Source organism: Lasioglossum baleicum, chromosome 6 (assembly GCF_051020765.1).
Source record: "Lasioglossum baleicum chromosome 6, iyLasBale1, whole genome shotgun sequence".
Classification (NCBI taxonomy): Eukaryota; Metazoa; Arthropoda; class Insecta; order Hymenoptera; family Halictidae; genus Lasioglossum; species Lasioglossum baleicum.
In genome coordinates this window covers 18,426,930-18,449,525 of record NC_134934.1, presented here as the reverse complement: position 1 = coordinate 18,449,525, position 22,596 = coordinate 18,426,930, and the positions used below count along the sequence as shown (strand labels likewise).

Here is a 22,596-nt window from a genome sequence, read left to right as displayed (position 1 = left end):
TTGTTCGTTTATATTTGCAATGTTGGTCATATTTTTTAAAGTGCTATTGAAGACAAAAGTATTCATTTGAGTAGTGCTCACTGATACATCAGTGTGTATGTATACATATGTACACATATATAAATCCTACATAGAATATTGTCATATATGTATAAGTATATATATATACTTATATATGCTTATATATACGTGTGAGCAACGTGAACGAACTACGAACTACGAACTTCCTCTTTCTCTCTCTCTCTCTCTCTCTCTCTCTCTCTCTCTCTCTCTCTCTCTCTCTTTATATATATAAATATATGTAGTACTGCTTACACACGTTTTGGATAACCTATTTATCTTTGTTATAAGAATGTTTGAAATAAATAGTGAATGAAAAAAATAATGTGCAATATATGATAATACGTAGTAAACTTAATTCTATCCAGCCGTAATCTAATATAAAACAACATTAGTATTTAATGACATTTTTAGCGACTGTAATATAATTTAGTTTGACATAAGATGCATCGCAATATATTTCGTACATCGAGCATCCAAGTTATACAAAAACGTTTTTTTAAAAAGGATCAAGTAAGAGTTAGATTTGCGCCAAGTCCAACTGGTATGTAGCATAATTAGTACTTTTGAATCTATATCTGCATGTATACGGATAGTTATTGAATCGACATCATTTTATATTGCTATAACAATGTTGGTATTAAATTGGAATCTTTTTGTATGTATAATATTAATTTCATTCAATAATGTCATAGGGTTGTTGCACTTGGGAGGATTACGAACTGCATTGTACAATTATCTATTTGCACGAGCTAACAATGGTGCATTTATTTTACGAATCGAAGATACAGACCAAGTCAGATGTATACCAGGGGCAATGGAAAAGCTTCAGAATGATTTGTTATGGTCTGGAATCATTTCTGATGAAGACCCAATAAGAGGTGGACCCTCTGGGCCATATATTCAGTCCAAACGACTTGATCTGTACAAGTATGAATCATTTTTTGTTTTGTTTAACACATTGTACACCACATAGGTCATTAGCAACTTTTATTAAACATGCCGCATAGATTATTTGGACATAATAATTTCGTGGACATAACATAGGAAAAGCTTTTGAAGGCCAAAGATATTGTCAGTCAAATTTGGAGTCTGTCAAAACTGTGTCGATGATTTTCATGGGACCTGTAATGTTTACAGGCTTTTAAATGTTATCAGATATTTTACTCATGTATTAGTTAGTCGTCTCAATTAAAAATTATATGATATTAGTTCGATATTCGATTATACCACTTTATACAGCTAAAATTAGAAATTCTTGAACATTATGTGTATAACTTAATTATAGTTGAAAGATATAAAGGTCATCTTTACATATTTAAGAAAAATACCCCGATATAATATGAAGATTTTAATGTACTATTGATTAAATTACAGAGAACAAGTACTTAAACTTTTAAGTAATCAATCTGCGTATTACTGTTTCTGCACAGAAAGCAGACTACAGTTATTGCGAAGAGAAGCTTTGAAATGTAGGCAAGTGCCCAAATATGATAATCGATGTCGACATTTGAGTAGCGATGAAATAAAAGAGAAACTCAATAAGGGACATCCATACTGCATTCGATTTAAGGTATTATGAGAATAACATTGAATAACATTGCTTTAATAAATCGAGTTTTAGAAAGGGTATTTCTTCTAATATTTAGTTATCGTCTACACCAGAATGTTTTGATGATATGATATATGGTAAAATAATCCATGATATTTCACAATCTGAAGGAGACCCAGTTATTATTAAATCAGATGGTTATCCAACATATCATTTTGCAAATGTTGTCGATGATCATTTTATGGAAATATCTCATGTGTTACGAGGAATCGAATGGCAAATATCTACACCTAAACATTTAATGATGTATAAGTAAGTTTAAACATACATGTATAAGATTACTTAATTACATTTACCTAAGTATATTAAATAAATTATAGTCTTAAAAAACTAATAGGGACAATGAAATTATTATAGAGCATTTAATTGGACGCCTCCCAGATATGGACATTTACCTTTAATATTAAACTCTGATGGAACCAAATTATCAAAACGACAAAACGATATACATATTGAATTTCTTAGGTTGCAAGGAATTTTTCCATTGGCAGTTATCAATTTTGTTATACATGCTGGCGGTGGGTTTAGTAACAAAGGAGGCGTTGAATATATTCACAGTTACGAGGAGTTAATTAAAAGAGTAAATATCATTTTGTTAAGGGTTTATCACTTTCTTGTTGTATGCATTAAACCTTTATTTTTTCAGTTTAATATTTCGGATGTAAAAGTGACCTCTAACAAGCTTATACCTGAAAAACTATTACAATTTAATAAGTTAGAGATTTCAAAACTACTAGCATACGAAAAGAATAATAAATTTTTGGTAGAAAGAATTAAAGAGTTAATCATAAACTCATTTCCAGAGAGGTACGCATATTAGTTATACACATATAATCATCTCTTATTAAAGTATGATAAAGCCTCAACATTATTTTAGGAAAGCAGACGGAAGTTTACAATTAGATGACTATCATATACTCGCAGTATTGAAATGGGCGCAGAATAGAATATATAAATTAAGTGATCTGGTATCTTCAGATTTAGCCTTTTTGTGGATAGTACCGTCAACTACACCTGAAAATATTCAATCTGAATGTTTAGGTATGAATTGCATACAGGTAACTTTACATAATCTTCACATAATCAAAGTAATTAATCTTTTGTTATAGATGTGCTTAAAATATTAAACACGAAGTTAGTTGAAACTGACATTCATAATTTTAATAAGGCATGGATCAATAGCTATCTTAAAGAGTTTGCTAACGAACATAAAATTCCCTTTTCAACACTGATGTCAGTTTTACGTGGTATTCTTAGTGGTTTAAAGGTGATTTTCGACTTACCTTTCGATATAGTTTCAAAATACTTAGTCAAATGTATATTGTAATATTTTTAGGAGGGTCCACCCGTAGGTGAAATGATAGAAATTTTAGGAAAAGACACTACATTATTAAGGATGAACCGATGTATTTCTTGAAGGTAATACTGTGATCAAATTTATTTGTAAGTTTCTAATTGATATAAAATTTTAATAAGAATAACTCTATTAAAAGTACCCATTTATTAAATAATATATCTTGACCTAAAACTTAGTGACGGATATTTATTATTAATAATATAATATAAAATGAACATATAGTTAGTAACATATGGAGTTTAGATGTCTAGTCAACTTTTTATTACTTATGCAACATTTATACATTTTATAAGAAGTGAAACATTTTTATATAAATATGCTCTCTTAGATTTCAATAAAGGTGGACAATAATAAATAATACATTGTTACCCAGACCTACTGTGGCTCACGGTGGCTGGTTTGTAACAGTATTTACAAAACAAGTATTTTTAATGGAGCAAATACTTGAATGATTTTATAGGTACAAGTTATGATTAATAAGAATTCCTTAAATACTGTTATTTTGATACAGAATATTTATTTCTACATGAGTAAAAGACATTACATAAGCTTTCTTGTTATAATAAATTTGGTTAACAATATAGAAGTTTTGTGACAAATATTGGATTTACAATGTTGAACTTATAATTATATTAGAAATAACATTGCTTATCTACAATTTGAGAAATTATTCCGTTTCAATGCGTAGCCAATCAAGAAATTATATTATCCACTATATAAATTGCCAATGTGTAAAGCATAATTTTAGGTTTAGTAAATCACATATTTTCTCCAACATTCTTAAGCAGGTCGTAAGTATAGTAGTAAGGGTATAATTATACTTGTTCTGTAAGGCATACTTGAGCAAGATATATAAAAGTTTTTAATTTTAATTAAAATTTTATTACACAAAAAATTTAGAAAAGTTGTGCAAACTGAATACAAAGCCGGAAGAAGTGATTTTTAGAAAAGTTGCCTTATACAAGTATAATTTTGTAGCTGATATACAAAGTTACAACTTTTGTATTTTTCGAACGTACAGAATAATATATACAAAAAATATGTGTTTCAAATGACATCACATAGTAAGAAGTAAGGAGTTACACATACCGTTGCATTTTAAAATATACTAAATTTATATATAAAAGACATCTTTATGTAAGTTGTGGAAATATAACAACGATTATTACAATATCAACACTGAGTAAACTTATTTGTAAGTAGTAACAGCATCATATCATTATAGAGAGTGTTATTTATCACAGCTTAAGAACTTTGTAAACCTAAAAGAGACATAAACGTTTCCAATTTTGTTTGTTGGTTCATTTACACAGAAAGAAACAGAATTCGTATGAAACATATAATTAATTTGTTGGTAACAAATTTATACAAGTTCAGTAAAAATATATGTATATTTAATCTTACGATTTTAAATAAAATTAACAAAAACTTGTTTTAGCATATCAATTTGTGAAGAAGAACATAAATTAGCATATTAAAAATTTTTTAATTATATTAAATGTAAAAAAGATGACTTGTAGAAGTATGTATATATATTTAGGAATAATACATTTGCTTTTTAAGGAAAAAATTATGATAAATTCGTATTTCCATTGATTCTAACATACAAACATTTCTTAGGAAAATGATACTAAATATTAAAATCCATCATAACAGTTAACAGCTAAATATGGAAGAGATTGTAATATGTAATTGCTTATTTTTGTAACGACATTTACAAAAAATTGGATTATTATACTTTCTATAAATTTATTTTTGTTTTAAAAGTATTACTTTATTAAAAAAGATTTTTGAATGTGTATAGTGTGGAAACACCAAAACTAAAATAATTCCTCCAGCTTTAATGTATATTGGTCGATTCAGAGTTACAAATTTTCTTTTAGAGTAAATACTGACGATATTGATAAGTTGATAAATTTCCTAAATAAAATGTCAAAAGCTTCAGATTCATTGCATATGAACAAAAATGACATCTATTGTTTTTACGCATTGCATTTCTTTACCTTGATTCTTTTTTGGAATCAAACTCGTTTATTAATAATTACTTCATGAACGATAATTCTATTAATTTCATCATGTAATAATTTAATTCTAATTCATGTACGTCCTATACATACTTATGTATGTATAATTTCAAATACTTTTAAGTATACTTCTGCAGATATAGGCATCTTGTTTATTTAAAAATCTAATGTACAAATAAATATAAAATTAATACAAGTTAAAATTGTATAATATAATTCTTTGATCAATAATAGCATCTATTGACTAATTCGTTTTAAAAACGTAAATAACGTGTGAAATAATTCAAATTAGTTCCGTTTAAAAGTAATATTTGACTTTACAATAAACATTTATTAAAATTTTTGTATACAGTTGATACTTATTCTCTGGAATTGATACTATAATATAATAATACTATGCTATATTTACGATATCTTTAGCTTTTCTTGAAATAAAAGTTTTCATAAACAGTATTTATTGTAATAATTATGAAGAAAGGGGTTTCATTTTCAGATTCTTTGAACATTAATTGATTAGTCCTCAATATATAACTTTGAGAAAGCTATTAATTAAATATGGTTTAAAGTATTAAATGGAATACAAAATAATTTTAATAGGTTTCAAATCAGGCTTTTCTCAGGCTGTCGGACCGTCCATCGCCCGATAATTATACGACTACCCTGTTTATTATATTTGTTATACTATTTTTCATTTACTACAGTGCCTATTTTTAGATAAGAAATACATTATACAGTAACTATATAACAGTGTACATAAGAATAGTATATATCCTGAATACTTTTTATACTCACTATCTTAAATTGTGTATTATAACATTGCTTTGAAAATTTTCTAGAAATATATGATAGGATACTTTTAAGGTAGATTTTCTTAGTATTTAGTAATAAATATATAGAGGAATGAGAGAGAATTAAGTAATACTGACACAAAGAAACTTGAAAATTAACAGTATATATATATATATATATATATATATATATATATATATATATATATATATATATATATATATACATATGTATATTTATGAAACAAACTTTGTCACAATAAAATCATGAACTTTTAATTTGTTTATTTCATTAAATCATTATTTAATATTTTGAATAATAATTACGTTCTTGTTTTCATTAACGAAATGTATACATATTAGTTTTTAATATTCTGTCTGCAATACCACAAAACTGTCTTTAGAATAAAAAGACACTGATTAGTTCAATGTAACTTTTAGGAGAGCTTGTCTTCTTTTAGAATGTTCTTTAGTATAGGCGCATTTTTTAAATATTTCGTATTATTTAAAATTTAAAACATATATCATTATTTATTTTTAACGAAAATACCTCAGAGATATTAGATATACAAGTATGAAATTAGAACTGAATGTTTAACATTTTTATAATACTGTCGTTATATTATTATTTGAATACAACATATAATTTCTGGTATAGTCTTAAATAAATATCACATGCAAATTATTTTTATGATTTACTGTTGCTTACAATATTAAGTGTACAATGTGGAATGGATAATATAATTTTGTTGTTAGTATATTTTAGTCTGTTAATCCACATTGATGAGATTAGAAAATCTAAGATAGGCACTTTAGTCCTTTCAGGTTTACATTGGAATGCAAATACATACATATATGAAAGAATCGACTAGTTTTTGTGGTATAGATTGAGCATCCAGTAACATTCAAAAGACAAGGCATAATAAATGAAGCACTACATCAATAATATTGTATAGTCGTGAAAGGGTTCCAAGTTACATTGTTAACAGTTTATTCTAAAGTGTACATTATAAAAAGAAGTTTACGACATTGAGAAACAGTTTAACTGCTCTTCATTCTTTGGATAATTATATATTGAAACGTGTAATACTTTTTTTTCTTGTGTTAGAAAAACCACCTGAATCATTTACAGAGAGTTTCTTCTCTCATTTGGATTAAGTAATACATTAGTATGTTCATTCATTTACAATGCGATACATTTGGTATGTACCTTAAACATATAATGTGCGTTACTATTTGAAATTATTGATTCCTTTTTTAATCGATTTTGTTCGTACATTGATAAGTGAAAATTTATGTGTTACGTGTGTAAACAAATTTAGAAACTGGTGAATGTTTGTAACGTAACATACTGATATTATATAGCGGTTACTGTAAAAGTTCATATGTAAGATTAAAATTTATTTTAACAGTTGTGCATTATTTTGAAATTTAAATAGATCGCATCTATTACTATTATATTTTGAAAAAGTAATAATTCATTATTATAAATATTACTGCATAATTTAGAAATTTAACATTATGTATTTGATGTTTTCGCAAAATAATAAAAAAATTATTTTAAAAAATCATGAATTTGTCGAGTAAAATGTAAATTTCGTGTTTAAAATCAATGATAAAGAATATATGGAAAATAAATAATTGAAATGGGGGCAGTACCAATATCAAAAGGGCAGTGCCTGTGTAATCTTAACATTGAAAATTAGTAACATAGTATGAATGTGCGTAGGAGACGTATGTACATACATATAGCAAATATGCAGTCGCTTGCAGACTCATACATTACACGTACACACCTACATGCAAACAGGCATAGACACGCATTTATGTACACGTGTATACAAAGGGGACCCAACATCAGTGTATTGTAACTTTCTCAACCTATTAAACAACTAAATAACTAAATTTTTGGTATGAAGAAAACTGGCTAATGTAGCCTGTGTCTACTACTTTCTAAAAGTGGTATGGTACTTAACGAAAAGCAGGTACAAAAAGGAGATACCGAGTCTCCAAACGATTCACCCATAGGCAGTACTGATGTAGGTAGATCTTTGAGATGTAATGATTGTTTTCCTCGATTATTAATACACCGATACAATACTTGTCAATCCCATGTTAATTATCACCGATATCGTAAATTGGGTGTAAATTGAACAGGATGGATAACTAGTGTAATCATTAGTGCGTGAACCGAATAATTAAAACACCTGAGCATTTAAAAGCCTGGCACAGTATTATGATAAGGAATATGACTCGAGTAGAAAGCAGAAGATGTACAAATACTGCTAAAGATACATAGAATTGTTAAATTTATGAAATACTTTATATCTTAATTGTAAATTATACACGATTCATAATCGTGTGAAAAATTGATTTCATCTACTCGAATCAAATTCTAAGTTACGAGATCCTGAGACTTCCAAACATTGGGCTATCGATAATATCAATATCGTACAGCTCAGTTCAAACACAATTGACCGCTCGAGACAACTTTTGTATCCTGATATTACAGCAGACATGTCTTTTACTTTCATGTCTTTCGTGTCATTAAAACCTACCTACGGGTCTATGTGTAATGATGAGAAGTAGAAGACCATGTAGCCAAATAGTATAGCGAGAGTAACTATGTAATAGTCGTGAGCGGTTAATTGATTTGAATATATCTGTTTTGAATATTGCTACTGTTAAGTAGCTAGTAGATAGTAATCAGTAATAATCGGATTCTTATTCAAGAACTTAATTATGAAACATTGTTATAACAAATTTAATTCATATTTAATGTTTATGCTATTTAAGAGAACTTCATAGATAGGTTGTATAATTGAATAATGTGTTACGCCAATCTCCAATCTCTTAAAAGGGTATTTCTCCCATACATTACAGCATTGAAATTATAATATACATGTTTTAGAAATTTGTTTTTTTTTCTTTCTCTTTCCATTAAATTTGTACGTAGTATTTTTATTGCCATCGGCGGGTATTTCATACACGTATTCAACTCTTTTTATTGTTATTATCATCGTCATCGTATTTATGTGTTTTCACGTGTATGACCATATTGATTTAGTCCCACTTTCATGTAGTTATGTTACATTAAACTCATGTCTTCGAGTATTCTTTTCAATTGTTCTAAGAAGTTAAATATGTTTGCTACGTTAATTAACAAGAGTAAAAAAGTTTCTTGACCACTTACATATACACAGTATCTACACACAAGATTTTTTTTCAAATATGCACATATTTTTTATAGTACAACGTATGGATTATATTAATAATCTATTATATGTATGATACATACACATAAATAAATAACAAAAAAAATATATATAGATTATTAATATAAAAGTTGATTTATATAATTGGATTTCATTGTATATAACTGCGGTATTTTGAGAGACAAAAAATAGTATGATTATATTATGATAATAGTATCCGAACACAAACGTTTGATAATGTACTTAATAGCAATGCATAGAATACATCGAGAATCATGGTATAAGGCGAAATGTTTATACATGAGAAAATAAATCTAAAACATGGAATCAAATTTGTTCACCTGAGATCTCAAAACCGGTAAAAGTTATTTGATGTTTTTGAATTATTTTCTTGTATCATGATTTTCGAGAAACCGTGTAATGTTTAACTAACGTGCATCTCATGTATATGTACATATATACATATCTAGCTTCTACAACACGAAAGGAACATTACATTAAAATATGATTTGCTAGTAGAGTACGTTTTTATAAATTATACAATGAAAGTAACTATTTTGTAACTAGATTTAGAATCTAACTTTTGAATATATTAATACTGCTTTGGTTAAACTTAACGTTGTATTCTGTGTCTGAGACATGAAACTGTAACATTTATCAAATGCAAAAACTGACGAAGATTGGCAAAGTACCTTTAAACTTATACATAATAGCGTCTCCAATTGTTCTATAATGTATAAAACAGTAAGTAGTAACTTAACTCGTAACTTAATCAGATTTTTATAATGTTTGAATCTTAATTGATTCATTAATGCATTACTGATGTTGCATTTATTGTGTTTAGTAACATTTTGCGGTATGATTGACATTAATACATACTTCGCTAGGCATGACCATATATCATGGTACTATTAATACTAAGAACTATCGAGCCTTATATAAAACTGATGTACATTTTCTTTATAATAATAACAGGATTGAATTTATTTAGATTTCATATTATATATTTTACATAAATATACCAAAAAATGTCTATAACTTCACGAATTGTAAAAGAAAAAACCTGAAATCCTTCATCTTGACGGACTCGATAGCTCCAGTGTTAAAAAAGAAGTTTTCTCTATTTCCTAAGTTTTTTCAATATTTTTAATTTTTGTAGAGGAGTCAAGTAAATAGTTTGGCACAAATGGCTTTAATTTCTCAAGTATAACAGCATAAAATAGAATTTCCATATAACATTGCTGTGTTACACAGATTGCCATTTTATATCAGAAGTATGGAGAGAGTTTATCATTAGAGAAAATTTTTCATAATATCGTGTATGACAACCTTGTCATTGAAATGATTTTCGTTCTATATAGCATCAACAGAAATTCCTACTCGTAGATACTCTTTTTAAGTGTCGTAACACGTTACGAATTGATTGCACTTTATAACTTGAAAGATTTAAACATCTGTCGTATACCTAATTATTTAAATCATGAATCGCTTGTAAGATTCGTTTTACATGCCCTACCTTAGTAATACCAAGTTCTTTGAGATCTCTACGGGCTAATGTTAACAATTCCCTACCTCGTATGTCGTGAGAAACGAACTTGTCAGTGTATTCGCCCAATTGAAGATTCTCTAACCAAGAGCACACTTCTTGAACACCCCACGTTGTAACTTGATCCCGAGCAGGATGCGTTCCAGTGTTACCTCCTAACCGCCGGAACTTCAACCAGAATAAACCTCTATGGCGATTTTTCTTATCTCCCTGTTCCAGCAGAATATTTTATTAATTCGAAAGCGTATCAAAAATATATATAAAATTAAAAGTCCTACCTGATCATCAGGTGGCAAACATTGTAAATATACTAATCCTGTGCCTCCTTCGTCAAATACACATTTCTTCAATTCTTGTTCCATATTGGCCAAGGAAAAAGATAACTTATTTTCTAAATCTTCTCGCAATCTCTGCATTGTTGAAATTTTGGTTTTAATAAACGGGTAAATGTTGAAACGGTGAAACGTGGAATACTTACTAAATTATATGCTTTATCTCTAAGTAATTCGCAAGAGTCTTCGTAAAGTTGTCTTGCACTTGAAACCAATTCTGTTACGACTGGTCTCAAATTGGTCTAGTGGAATGTATTGTACGATTAACAACAACTTGGTACAAGTTAACTAGCAAAGTAATTGCAAGGCATAAAAGATTTAAACATAATTATTAGACTGCGGATGTTTATGCAATTTCCAATTTTATTGTAATCAAATAAAATTTGATTTTCAGTGGTAGTAGCCTTTGTAGATCTGAAGTAAATAAAAATCGTACTAAATTCTTGGGAATTTTGTATTACAGCATTTCTTGAAAATCTTCAAAAGCTATAAATGCATAAAGATCCGTAGTCTAATAATTATAAACAGAAAGTTCTGAACAGCTGCTACTAACTCCCTGTAAAATTTTTCCGTCCGGATGTACTTGCTCAAGCGCCTGATCTGTTCGTGTTGCAACTTGATATAAATCTGCTTCTAAACTAGGATGCGATATAATGAGTAGTTTGACCCATTTAACCAAAGTTGTAACCACTTCGATGAACCCAAGCAAAATATACATTTCTTCATCATTTAAATGCGACGGCTTTGTATGTGTCGATAAACTGGACTTAGATTGCGAATGCATTTGTGCGCTACTCAATGTAGATGTTGATTGGGATATTGCAGTGAGCGTACTACGCTGTTTCTCCTCCCACGTTTTTAAAGATGTCTCAAGAGCCTGAAAAGGTATAATTTAGATTTACGTTATGTTTATATTCTATTTAATAGCAATACTTTTACGTATATGTTTATTAATAATTATAATTAAAGGTGTGCGAATATGTTCGGGAATCCCGAAATTTTTTTGAGAACTCGCCACTTTTGGGTTCCGCAGACCTCTATCATTCATACATTAGCAAATTATTTTGCTTACCCTATTTCTATAAAGCATTTGCATACGATTTTTGTGTATGATGCGTATAATTCCAGGTGGTTGAATCCAGGCTTCACCGTCAACTTGTATAGGCACACCTTCATTTCCCAGAATATTAATTTGAACTGTTTGACACTGCGCGATTCTGTGGTGTTGCAAATTGATAAGTCTTGACGCAGCCATTTGAACAGAACCGAATACCGCAACAACTTCTAGTATACGGTCATCGAACGAGGGTGCTAAAAATAAATCTCCTTCCTTGGTGCCACCCCAAAAATTTGTGCCACCCATAAAACTACAAAATTTAATTTAATTGAAAGATTTATAAGAACATGTACTTCACGCTCATATTAATATTTCCACTATTTACATTCGTATATATACCTTGGAATGTTTAGTACAACTATTCCTTGCAGAGAAGGTAATGGTATCCGTTGACCATCACATTCTAGTTGCACTCTTTGTTCGAGGTTTTTGTACGTTTTCTGTAACCATTGTTTAGATCCCAGTACGCCGTACCACATATAATTTTTTGCTCGTGACCGACATTTTTCTGGATGCTCTTCTCTCTTGTGATGAAAATCAAGACTAATTTTAGCATCTATGCCAATTCCAAAATAATTGTTCATAACACAACGTTCGAAATAGCCCTCCCTAGAATTAAAATAATTAAAGGCAACGTTATGATTTAATGAAGTTCAATCTGTTTACTAAAATAGGGTAAATCGATATCACGAACTATATTACGCTTACATTAAAGTTTCATCTGGGTCCATTAATGGTGACACTGCTGCACAAAGTGCATCTGCGTTTGCAAGTAATGCTTGGCTAATGAGACCTGTTCCTCCACTAACGTCTGGAGAGAGAGAGAGAAACATTTACAATATTTAATTCAAAGTACTAAAGTTTTGTAATATTTGAAGAGTGTAAAATACTTACTGGGCCACATAGACAATCGAACTAATGGATTAATGATAGGAAGTTTTTTAGCATCTTCGGTTTTATCGAACGATTTTACTCTTTCATGGCGTAAACTTGCATTAGAACCGCCAAGTCGCGCGGCTGTAGCAGCTAAGGAAACAACTTCTGATGCTTTTAATAAACTGCCGCTACTAATTCGACGAGTTGCTTGAGGAGAAAAGCCAGCGTCTGGTAGTTCAACGCTTACTAATTACAAACATAACTGATTATTAACTTCGTATCAAGTATAATAAAAAAGAATAACCAATAAATAAGTACTTTACAGAAACTTTTATAAATTTGAATGTGTAAATAAATGACTTACATTTTTCCATACTTTCACCGTTATGTCGTCGTAAATACGGACTCATTTTATATGCTGTATCCAAATCATGCTGACTTTCAATGGACATAGATGGACTTGGAGGATTAATTATAACACTTATTGTAGGTGGAAAATGATTAGGTTTTTCATTTGTTGGAGTGGTGTCCGAAGAAACAGTAAAACAACAAACCGGACTTAATAGATCAGATGTTTTGACATCTTGGGAGTCGTTAGATTTGACAGCATCTACAGTACTTTGTTCGAGTGATCCTAATTTAGGCTTGACTTTGTTCTATAGAATTAAAATGTATCACTTCAAATATTTTCTCAATCAGTACAAATTATATTTAAAAAGAAATTGCATTTAAAGCAGTAGTTTCAAACCTTTATGCTACTACACCTCCCTGAAAAAATTTTTTTCCATGCCTCTCTATCTTTTATTTTTTTAATAGATATAGTAATATAGACACGTTTTAAAAATTATTAAGTTTTATTTATTTGTAGATGTTATGGTATGAAAATTAATTTTTTATTGAAAAGGTTGGAAACCGCTGATTTAAAGGATATTAAAGTTTATGGCTGACTTACCTCTCTTTCGATAACTGTGAAAGTTTTTGCTGGTTTCTTAAATGATCTTCTGGCAATATCATTGCCTTCTACAAACTGAGCTAAACTACAATATTTTTGTGGTTTCTCTACATGCTCAGACTCTAAACATTCTCTAACAGAATCATATTTTTCCCCGATCATTGTGCTTATTAAATCTTGTCCGAGAGAACTTAAGTCGTCAATTAAACTTTCAGAATTTTGTACTTCGCTGGTAAACATTTCTGAATTATCAGGTGAATCGATATGCCCAATTTCAGAGCTGTCAGATCTTTTGGTGGAATCGAATATGTCACTACCTATGCGAACTGGAATAATGAGAACAAGTTATCTATAAAATGTATAAAGCAATGTTCAAAATGAACTCTTATAAACTGGAAATATTAATCTTTGTCATGCAAAATTATCTGATGCCTTTATTAACTTAGGATTTCGGAAATTCTCTGTATATACTTACCAATTTCACTTTCACTATTTCGCATTATATAACTTTTCAAATCCGAAGTATCTGAGTTTATGCTATCTGTACTAGCAATACTATTACTACAACTACCTCTAGGTGTGTCCATTTTACTTCTGTTTTCGAACTTTTGTTCATGCTCTGGGGACACGTGTCGTGAATGAATTGAATCTGTATCAGGTGAAATAATAGTATCTTGTATAGTAGCGTCATCCGAACTTGTATCAAAGTTTGTTTTTGTAACACTTGTTTGAACTTCTGATGAAACTTCTATATTGTTAGACTCGTGTTGATAATTAGACACATTAATTTCTGTTTCTTCTTGAGTGTATACAGATATAGACTCATGGAAATTAAATGGGCTGAAAGAACAGTAGTAAATATTGGCATTTTTAATATACATTTTACAATAGTGATAACTAGATAAAAAAATTTCGTGGACTTAACACTAAACCTACCACGAGGGGTCAAATGACCCATTTTAGATTTTTTATTTGACAATTATTGAAATTGTGTAAAGGTGTTTTCATGGGAATTTATTGAATATATTTTTTGACTCCATTATATATAGTAAAAATCGCACAAAATATAAATAAATTTAACCTTGTTAGTTTTATAATACTATACTCATCAGTCACTTTTGATGGTCGGTAGGTATAGTGTTAAATACTTATAAAATTCTACTAAGTAGATTGAATATCTTGAAGTGCTTTCATATATACCCATTCAGCCAAATGCTCGGTTTTGGCCGGGCAGCTGCGTCAGCAGAGGCAACGGTTGCTGCTGGCTGAAAGACCCGACAAGCTTCCGGAAGCTTCTGCCGGGCAGACGCTACCAGGAGAATACCACGCAGCTGTGTTAGCAGAGGTAGCACTTTATGCTGGCAGGGTGTGCCCGACAGATTCGTCCAGATTCCGAACATCCTATGCTTCGAGCAACTTCGAGCGTCGTTCGGACAGGATAATGCCCGCCATCAACTCGCTAGGCTGTGCTCGATATCTGCTCGGAGAATGCCTGGCTGACTGGGTATATATATATGAAATAAATATATCTACCCTTGTGGTAAATTTTCACTGTTTCTTCTACTGTCAGCGAACCCATCGGGAGCAGGTAATGTTAACAACTCTTCAGGCTGTGAATCTCTTCTAAGATCTGGCATTGGGCTTAAAGACGCCACATTAGGAGTAGGACTAAGATTGCACGCCGAATCTTCTGTACTTTTTATAGATTCTATTAACGGCTCCACAGATAAGATTTCGTTATGTTCAAATTTTAAGCCAGGAATATCCATTTGTTGCTTTTTATCTATAATACAAAATTGTTCGTTATAAATATTTCAAGGAATAAAGAATTTCGAACAACGAGAAAACATATTTCTTAAATGAAATGATTATTTAGGACTTACTTGATACAGAATTCAAGATTGTAGTATCATCCAGTGAAGCAGTTGCATCTGTTGTTTTGGAAGTATGTTTAGTGTGTGTATTAATATGATCGTCTACAGTCAATTGTAAATACTCTACAAGATGTCTTATAAATCTTTTTAAGCTATTCGCTCTATAATCACGTGAAAAATGAATAAAATATTTAACATTATTTTTAGTTTTTAATCAGTAGTTTATTTAACTTCGGAAATTGTATGACATACCTTGACATTACAATTTCTCTCTCTACAAAACGCCTCCCTCTTAGAACTTTTTTTAAATTCGTTATGTCTTTTTCTGGTTTCTCTAACGCACCTTTCTCATAGCTTTCAAGTGGTAGACAAGCATCAGCATTTAGATCATTATTATCCGTTTCTTCAGGATATTCACTTAAATATCCTTCTTCCTTGCATAACGTTTGTAAAAACAAATCAAGCTTTTGCTGAAGTACCCTACACTTGTCTTCCACTTGTTGGTCCTTTAAATTTATATTTTCTACTATGTGCGACGCAAAATCTTTTACTGTGTCACACAAAATTCTGAAAATAAATACGTGTAAGTAATCTACGTTGCATAATTTAATGCATTGAATATCAATATATAAATTATAGAGATTTATTTTTGATTTCTATTCGTACTCGAATACTTACTGAATACTAGATAAATCTATATTGTCCTGATCCGACTGTAAAATGTTTGTTACATGAGTAATAACATTGTTTTCGTATTGATGGACAATACTGGACTTTAAAGCAGTTTTGTGACATGGCAAAGATATGCTACGTTCAAAAGTCATAATACTCCATCGATCGAGCATTTTCGTGCCTGCTTTCTCATATTTTTCTAACAACTGGGGTAAATGAGTATCATCATCACAAGAAGACCCCCAACCTAATACACGTGCCAGATCATTTCCTGTTCCCAAAGGTAGAACTCCAACTTGGCACTGCTTCTATTGCAAATTTTTAAGCAATAAATAATTATGTTAATGATTTTAAGCAAACCATGCACTCGGAAAAAACTTACAATAACGCAAATATATCCTACTGATTTCATAATAATAGTACAAGAAACTAATCATGTTGAGGGACCCAATGTTTCCCGTAACAGTTTCTGTGCCTATGACACTGAGGACCGCTGGACTGCGGTGAGATGGTGAGGAGTGAAGACATTACCACGTGTAAACCCTGACGGGTTCCTAATATATTCACATTACGTTTATAATAAAAGTATTTTTGTTCTAACTTTATATATTTCACTCTGTGTATTCAATCTCTGCCCTTATAACTCTAACAAATTATAATAAGTTACATAAACTCTAAACTTATGGACCAGTCTTGTTAAAAATCTCTGTGTTAATCGTGTGTGTGTGTGTGTGAATTATTAATAAATTTTAGACTTATTACACAAACTAAAATATATTATAGCAATAAAAATAGAAACATAAGCTAAAATAAAAATATCATATCCACTTATAAGCAGAACATATTAATTGAATTTTATATTATTTTATGTGAATCCACAGAAGAGTTATCTGTTTCATTAGATCTTCTTTTCTAATGAACTAACAGATTAACAATGAAACTCGAATTATATTAAAATACTCTATTCTACTTTATTAGTTCGTAAATCCGTTGCTGCATTATTTATCACTGTAGTAAACAGGAAGTGGCTAGTACAATGAGTAGATTCAGACAATTAAAAAACATGACTATTTAAAATACTAAATAAAAAGAACTGTAAAGTAATACTCAAATAATAAATATTCATTCAAGAATTATTAAAAGATTCGTGCTTAATTTACACTTACCATCTACAAATAAAGTTAATGAAGCTTCACGCATACAAAGAATCCTAATGCATAAACACCAGTATCATCTGAAATAAAATTATAAAAGAGACACGCCATGCTTTTGAAAATATTAAAGCTTTTTGTAAACATTTACTTAACTCTCTTGTGACACTCACAAATTTACACAATATTCAAGGAAATTTGAAAAACCTTTTATCATATATTTTCTTATTTCATTTTTTATACATATTTTTTATACAAAAAGAGGAATCCACTTTTATTCAATTTTCAGAGAAGTGTTAAAGAAATTAATTTTATTCGAATACTCGATACATAGTACATCAAATATTAAAACATTCTAAACAATAAGAACAAAATACAAACATGCGAATAATAAAAAAACTGATAGTAACTTAATTTTTAATTCACCTTACTTATGTTCTTCCAGGTATATATAGTCATGTAGTTTTCAAATATGTTTATAATTGTAATCAATAATCATGCATTTGTAGGTGCGTATGACCATGGTTCAACATTAACTCTATAGAGCATTACAGCTTTTATATAATACAATCATATTTAAGATAAATATATATAAGTGTGTGTATATATATATAATATTGGATGATTGCAAAAGTTCGTACCCAATCTACTTCTATGAAAAAGGAACTAAAATCAGGTTGTAAAATGTTCGGAGACAATTGTAGAAAATGGTGGTGACTATATAATTGATTAATAAGACTGTTATTTTTAAATATAACCGCTCACATTTTATTTTCAAATAGAGTACAAACTTTTGCAATCACCTAATATATAATGTAATAAAAATTTGAGTGTGCATGCAATCAGTTAATATGTACAAAACGAAAAAAAATCGTCAAATTCACTGCTTTTACTTACATGCATCCCTAAGCGATCTATCTCAGAAAGAACCCAACCAACGGATCCGTCACCACTGCACACCAATATTCGAAATGGATCAAAGTGACGAAATAATCTCAACCTGTCCGCAATGAATATTAAAGTTCTCTTTAAAAAATGAGCATGTATTGAAAAATTGTGTATAAAGCAGCATAAAAAATCTTACCCTGGTCCTGGTCCTCCTTTTATTAGATCAAATACTTGTGCAGGGTTTAATAATTGTTTAAATCTTCTAAGAAATTTAACACCTTGATTGTCACCAGATTTACTATTTACAAATACTAAAAGTGGACTGCACCCAATAGGTCTAATAGCTTCCCAAGCTTCATCGCTACCTATTAAACATTTATTTACTGCAGAAAAGATGACGATTCTCAATATTTCATTTAATATCCAATTGCTAGAGGTATGCGAGAATTTTATTCGGGATTGATATGGATTGTTAAGAATCCCGAATATTCTCGGGAATCCCGATATATTCGAGAATCCCAACATTTTTGAGTTCTCGCACACCTCTACCGGTTGCACAAAAATTCTCTTCATCTAACTTATCTTACTGCTAGCCGATTGTATTTAATTTTGAAACAGAACACAAGAAAATACGAATGTATAAATATTACTAAATTTACCTATACTATGAAGTGCTGTAGGAGGAACTACACTCAATTTAGCTGGTCCTAATGGACATTTAACACTTATGGCAGGTCTGCATGCTGTATGAACTGTAGCTCTACACCATAAACATCTCCAATCTTGAAGTCTATAGAAATGGTAAGGAAATGATTGATAAAAGTTTGAAACTTTAAATGAAATACATTTTGTGATGCAACTTTGTACCTGAGCACAGAGCCACAAGTCTTTTCGCATACAGAACATTTTGAGGATACTGGTAAATTGCCTTCCATCCATTGATGCGGCATAGTAATGTTCTAAGCAGAAAGAGAATTCATTTTATTATTTGTTCGTTTTATAATTCGCCTCACACAGGGAATAAAGTTTCTTTTGATTATACTTACCCCATCTTGGTCCTCAATAATGTCCTTGCCAATAGATGCCAATGTAGTCCACTTGCAATTATTTATTGCTTTTATACTACATTGTTTATGAACTTTATATTTACATATTTCACAACTTAATCCATGGGAGGTAACACCTGTAACATACAAATACATTAATATAATTGTTTCAGTCAGTTATTTTAGTATAATAAACCAGCATCTAATTCAAAAATTTCTTTCTTAGTGTTTCAATGTTTAATATCCCTTCTGGTATTACACTTGTTAAATTATTTAACAAAAGATTCAAAAGCAGAATGTATTTATGTACCGTAAAGTGTGTCTCTGCAAACATTACAATATGTTGGTCTTGCATGACTTGTTGCATACCACTGATGATTACCAGTAAGCATTTCTGTAATTCCAGAATCGGCCTGAGCACGACTCTCTGTTACTGTTCTCAATGCGTTCAGCCAATCTTCCATTTCTTGTCTACTTTCGCCACAGAGAACCAGTGATCGAAACGGGGTTATCACCTGTTATAAAAGAAACTGCATGCTTTATCTAACGATCACTGTCGATTACTTAACTTTAATATAGCTATCTTCTTCTACAATTAGACTGTGGACCTTTATGCAAAATAAAAATTGTCTGTGTCGATTGCAAAAAATAGAAACTATTTAGATTGAATGTTATTTCTTCCTTAACAATAAACCTACCGAGCCTTAAAAGTAACTGGTACATGTTCCCTTATAAAAATGATAAGACTGATTTTATTTAGACTTTTTGCAGGTCCTATTGTAATATATTCTCCCCTAAAGATATCTATATAATCATTTCTTGTGAAATTATTTTTATTATATCAATAATCATAAAATAAAAAATCTGGAACCAGTTGTTTTGACCGGTGATGGTAGGTTTAGTGTTAATGATTTTAATAGAGGAGAAATTTTGCTACAAATGCAAAAAGATCCGCAGTCTAATTATAATGTACAATCACACTGCAACACTAAATTCACACGCAACATAAAATTATGAAAGATATCGATAAATTCTTTGGAATGAAAGACAAAAGTAATCAAATGAAACAATAAATGTTTTACCGTAATACATAGTATATTTAGTTCAAAGTAGAGAAACATGAAAGCTACTTTTACTAGTAGTGTCACAAGCATGCAAGTAAATCATGATTTTATTTGATAAAGATTACATCTCGTGAAATATGTATTGGTGTAAATGCAAGATGTGTGTCAGAGGCAAACTGTCGTGTAATTTTTGCGAAAAATAACCTTCTGCTTAGACACACGATACAAAACGAAACATTACCTTGAATCGAGAACGGGTTCTCTGTTGCTTTGGTGACATTTGAATTGCAATTTTAGACACATTTGAATTCGTTTAATTTGCGCGTGTCGTGAATAATGAAAAATGTTACATCGTTAGAGTGGATATCAATTTTTGTGTACGCGACGAGTATCATAGTAAAATACACCGAGAGTCGGAATAACCAAAGATATAGTTGTGTGAGCGATACTCTTTTCTTCTTCTTAAGCCATTGCTATGTCCTATTTTCCATGGCGCATGTCATGTCACCTCGTTTATAAATAAGTGTCCAAATGAAAACGACATGCATTGTTGTATATAGACTGTTATTCTGTGCACGGCTTCTATTGTCAATGTGTTATTACTCTGTCTGTAAAAGCTGTCTGCAATTCTGCAAGGTGTAATCGCAAACACATCGGGAGAACGAAATACAGCTTCTCGGGGATTTCCATTCAAAAGACGATTGAATAGAACCAATTAAAGCATGTGTGTATTTTAGTTTCAGATATTGATTATCAACGTAATGTAAATACGATGCGATATATGTATTTATTAATTAGTAAATGCAATCATAAATAGCATTATCGATTTCCGTAGAAACAAAGACGACACTTTCGCGAAATCCTCGATGCTTTTCTGTTTTAATTAATACGAAGTATAAGATGAAATTATATAAACTATATTGGAAAAAAAGTATAGAAATTATACTTTCTTGAAAAAATGTTCACAACAAAAGAACTCGAAGCAGCGATTTACAATTAACGAAACATAATGGAAATAAATAGTCATATATATATATATATATATATATGTATAGTAGTATTGCTGGCATCATGCATTATACATACATATTTTTCGCCCTTGTATGTATGGGCGTATTTGTATAAATATAGTATGAATAAAGGATGTATTTATTAATAAGTCAAACGTACATAAATACGTATAAAACGACTATGTGTTTGATTCTATTTGTAAAGCAGTATATTGAAATGACACGAGGTATGACGGCTTTTGACATTTAGTAAATTGAGCGATCACTTTCGTGGTACATGTAATTAAATTTTCAACCCCTTATTTCCGGCGCGCCCTGTTTAAATGTCAAGCACTCGTGCGTACGACACAACACACGAACGACATGCATGTATATACACACGCACATACGCACGCACACGTCAGTCACATCGTTTTACAAATTGCAACATAAATGAAAGAAGGGCATCAATGGAATAATAATCTCAAGCGAATATTCTACGTTGACTCATCCAATAAGCATAAACTGAAGTGTGCATCAGAAATTAAACGATATAATGTTAACTATCTTTGTCAGAAAAATGAAAAATTTTTGTCACAGGATGCTTAAAAATGTTGTGCAATGATATTTTCGACACTCAGAATCAACACTTCTTAATTACTCGGATATACCTTCCTCTACACCTTAGAATTGAACTGTCATATCAAAATCTTAAGAGGAAAATATGTGCTATGACTTATAAATAAGAATTAAAAGAACATCTTATACGAAATAGATTGCGCGTCGCGACGACTGGCGTCAACTGAGCGCTCCTCTTAATTCTGTTACGTACCGACAACGGCGCAAGTGTAGTTTCTCTTGGATCGCGTTATGGTGGGTTTACATGAATCTATAACTTATGCACTATAATATGTATCGCACTTTTTTTAAAAAAACTGATAGCATGACAGTAATAACCCCGACAGCACAGTCTGCCCGAGCCCACCGCCGGACCCAGCTAGCCGAGCCCCAGCCCGACACGTTACGGGCTAAC

The 22,596-nt window shown here is 30.4% G+C and overlaps 2 protein-coding genes across 12 annotated transcripts; one reads left to right on the top strand and one right to left on the bottom strand.

Annotated features, from left to right (window-relative positions):
* The first annotated feature begins 281 nt into the window (after positions 1 to 281).
* Glurs-m (putative glutamate--tRNA ligase, mitochondrial) lies at positions 282 to 6,048 on the top strand. 3 transcript variants are annotated; one of them, XM_076424768.1, is made up of 10 exons: positions 282 to 604; positions 756 to 990; positions 1,438 to 1,633; positions 1,710 to 1,924; positions 2,030 to 2,252; positions 2,319 to 2,479; positions 2,550 to 2,713; positions 2,782 to 2,939; positions 3,009 to 3,091; positions 3,358 to 6,048. In XM_076424768.1, exons 1-9 carry the CDS (start codon positions 505 to 507, stop codon positions 3,087 to 3,089), a joined length of 1,533 nt encoding a protein of 510 aa, XP_076280883.1. In that variant the 5' UTR covers positions 282 to 504; the 3' UTR covers positions 3,090 to 3,091; positions 3,358 to 6,048. The 3 variants fall into 3 exon arrangements, with proteins under 3 accessions (XP_076280883.1, XP_076280884.1, XP_076280882.1); XM_076424769.1 differs by having other exon boundaries at positions 2,138 to 2,252; positions 3,009 to 6,048; XM_076424767.1 differs by having other exon boundaries at positions 283 to 604; positions 3,009 to 6,048.
* Positions 6,049 to 7,800: 1,752 nt separating this feature from the next.
* On the bottom strand, positions 7,801 to 22,387 carry LOC143209289 (diacylglycerol kinase eta). Of its 9 annotated transcripts, XM_076424716.1 has the most exons (23): positions 22,235 to 22,342; positions 20,816 to 21,203; positions 19,821 to 20,025; positions 19,511 to 19,647; positions 19,332 to 19,423; positions 19,124 to 19,254; positions 18,661 to 18,847; positions 18,474 to 18,576; positions 16,432 to 16,733; positions 16,006 to 16,320; positions 15,763 to 15,914; positions 15,413 to 15,662; positions 14,355 to 14,719; positions 13,880 to 14,205; positions 13,292 to 13,583; positions 12,946 to 13,173; positions 12,760 to 12,862; positions 12,391 to 12,660; positions 12,007 to 12,301; positions 11,488 to 11,811; positions 11,081 to 11,176; positions 10,881 to 11,012; positions 7,801 to 10,812 (listed from the first exon to the last, which is right to left on the bottom strand). In XM_076424716.1, the coding sequence occupies exons 2-23, from the start codon at positions 20,852 to 20,854 to the stop codon at positions 10,522 to 10,524; spliced, it is 4,635 nt and encodes a 1,544-aa protein (XP_076280831.1). In that variant the 5' UTR covers positions 20,855 to 21,203; positions 22,235 to 22,342; the 3' UTR covers positions 7,801 to 10,521. The 9 variants fall into 9 exon arrangements, with proteins under 9 accessions (XP_076280831.1, XP_076280836.1, XP_076280834.1 ...); XM_076424721.1 differs by lacking the exon at positions 20,816 to 21,203 and having other exon boundaries at positions 22,235 to 22,387; XM_076424719.1 differs by lacking the exon at positions 22,235 to 22,342 and having other exon boundaries at positions 13,880 to 14,196; positions 20,816 to 20,955.
* Between the last annotated feature and the right edge of the window lie 209 nt (positions 22,388 to 22,596).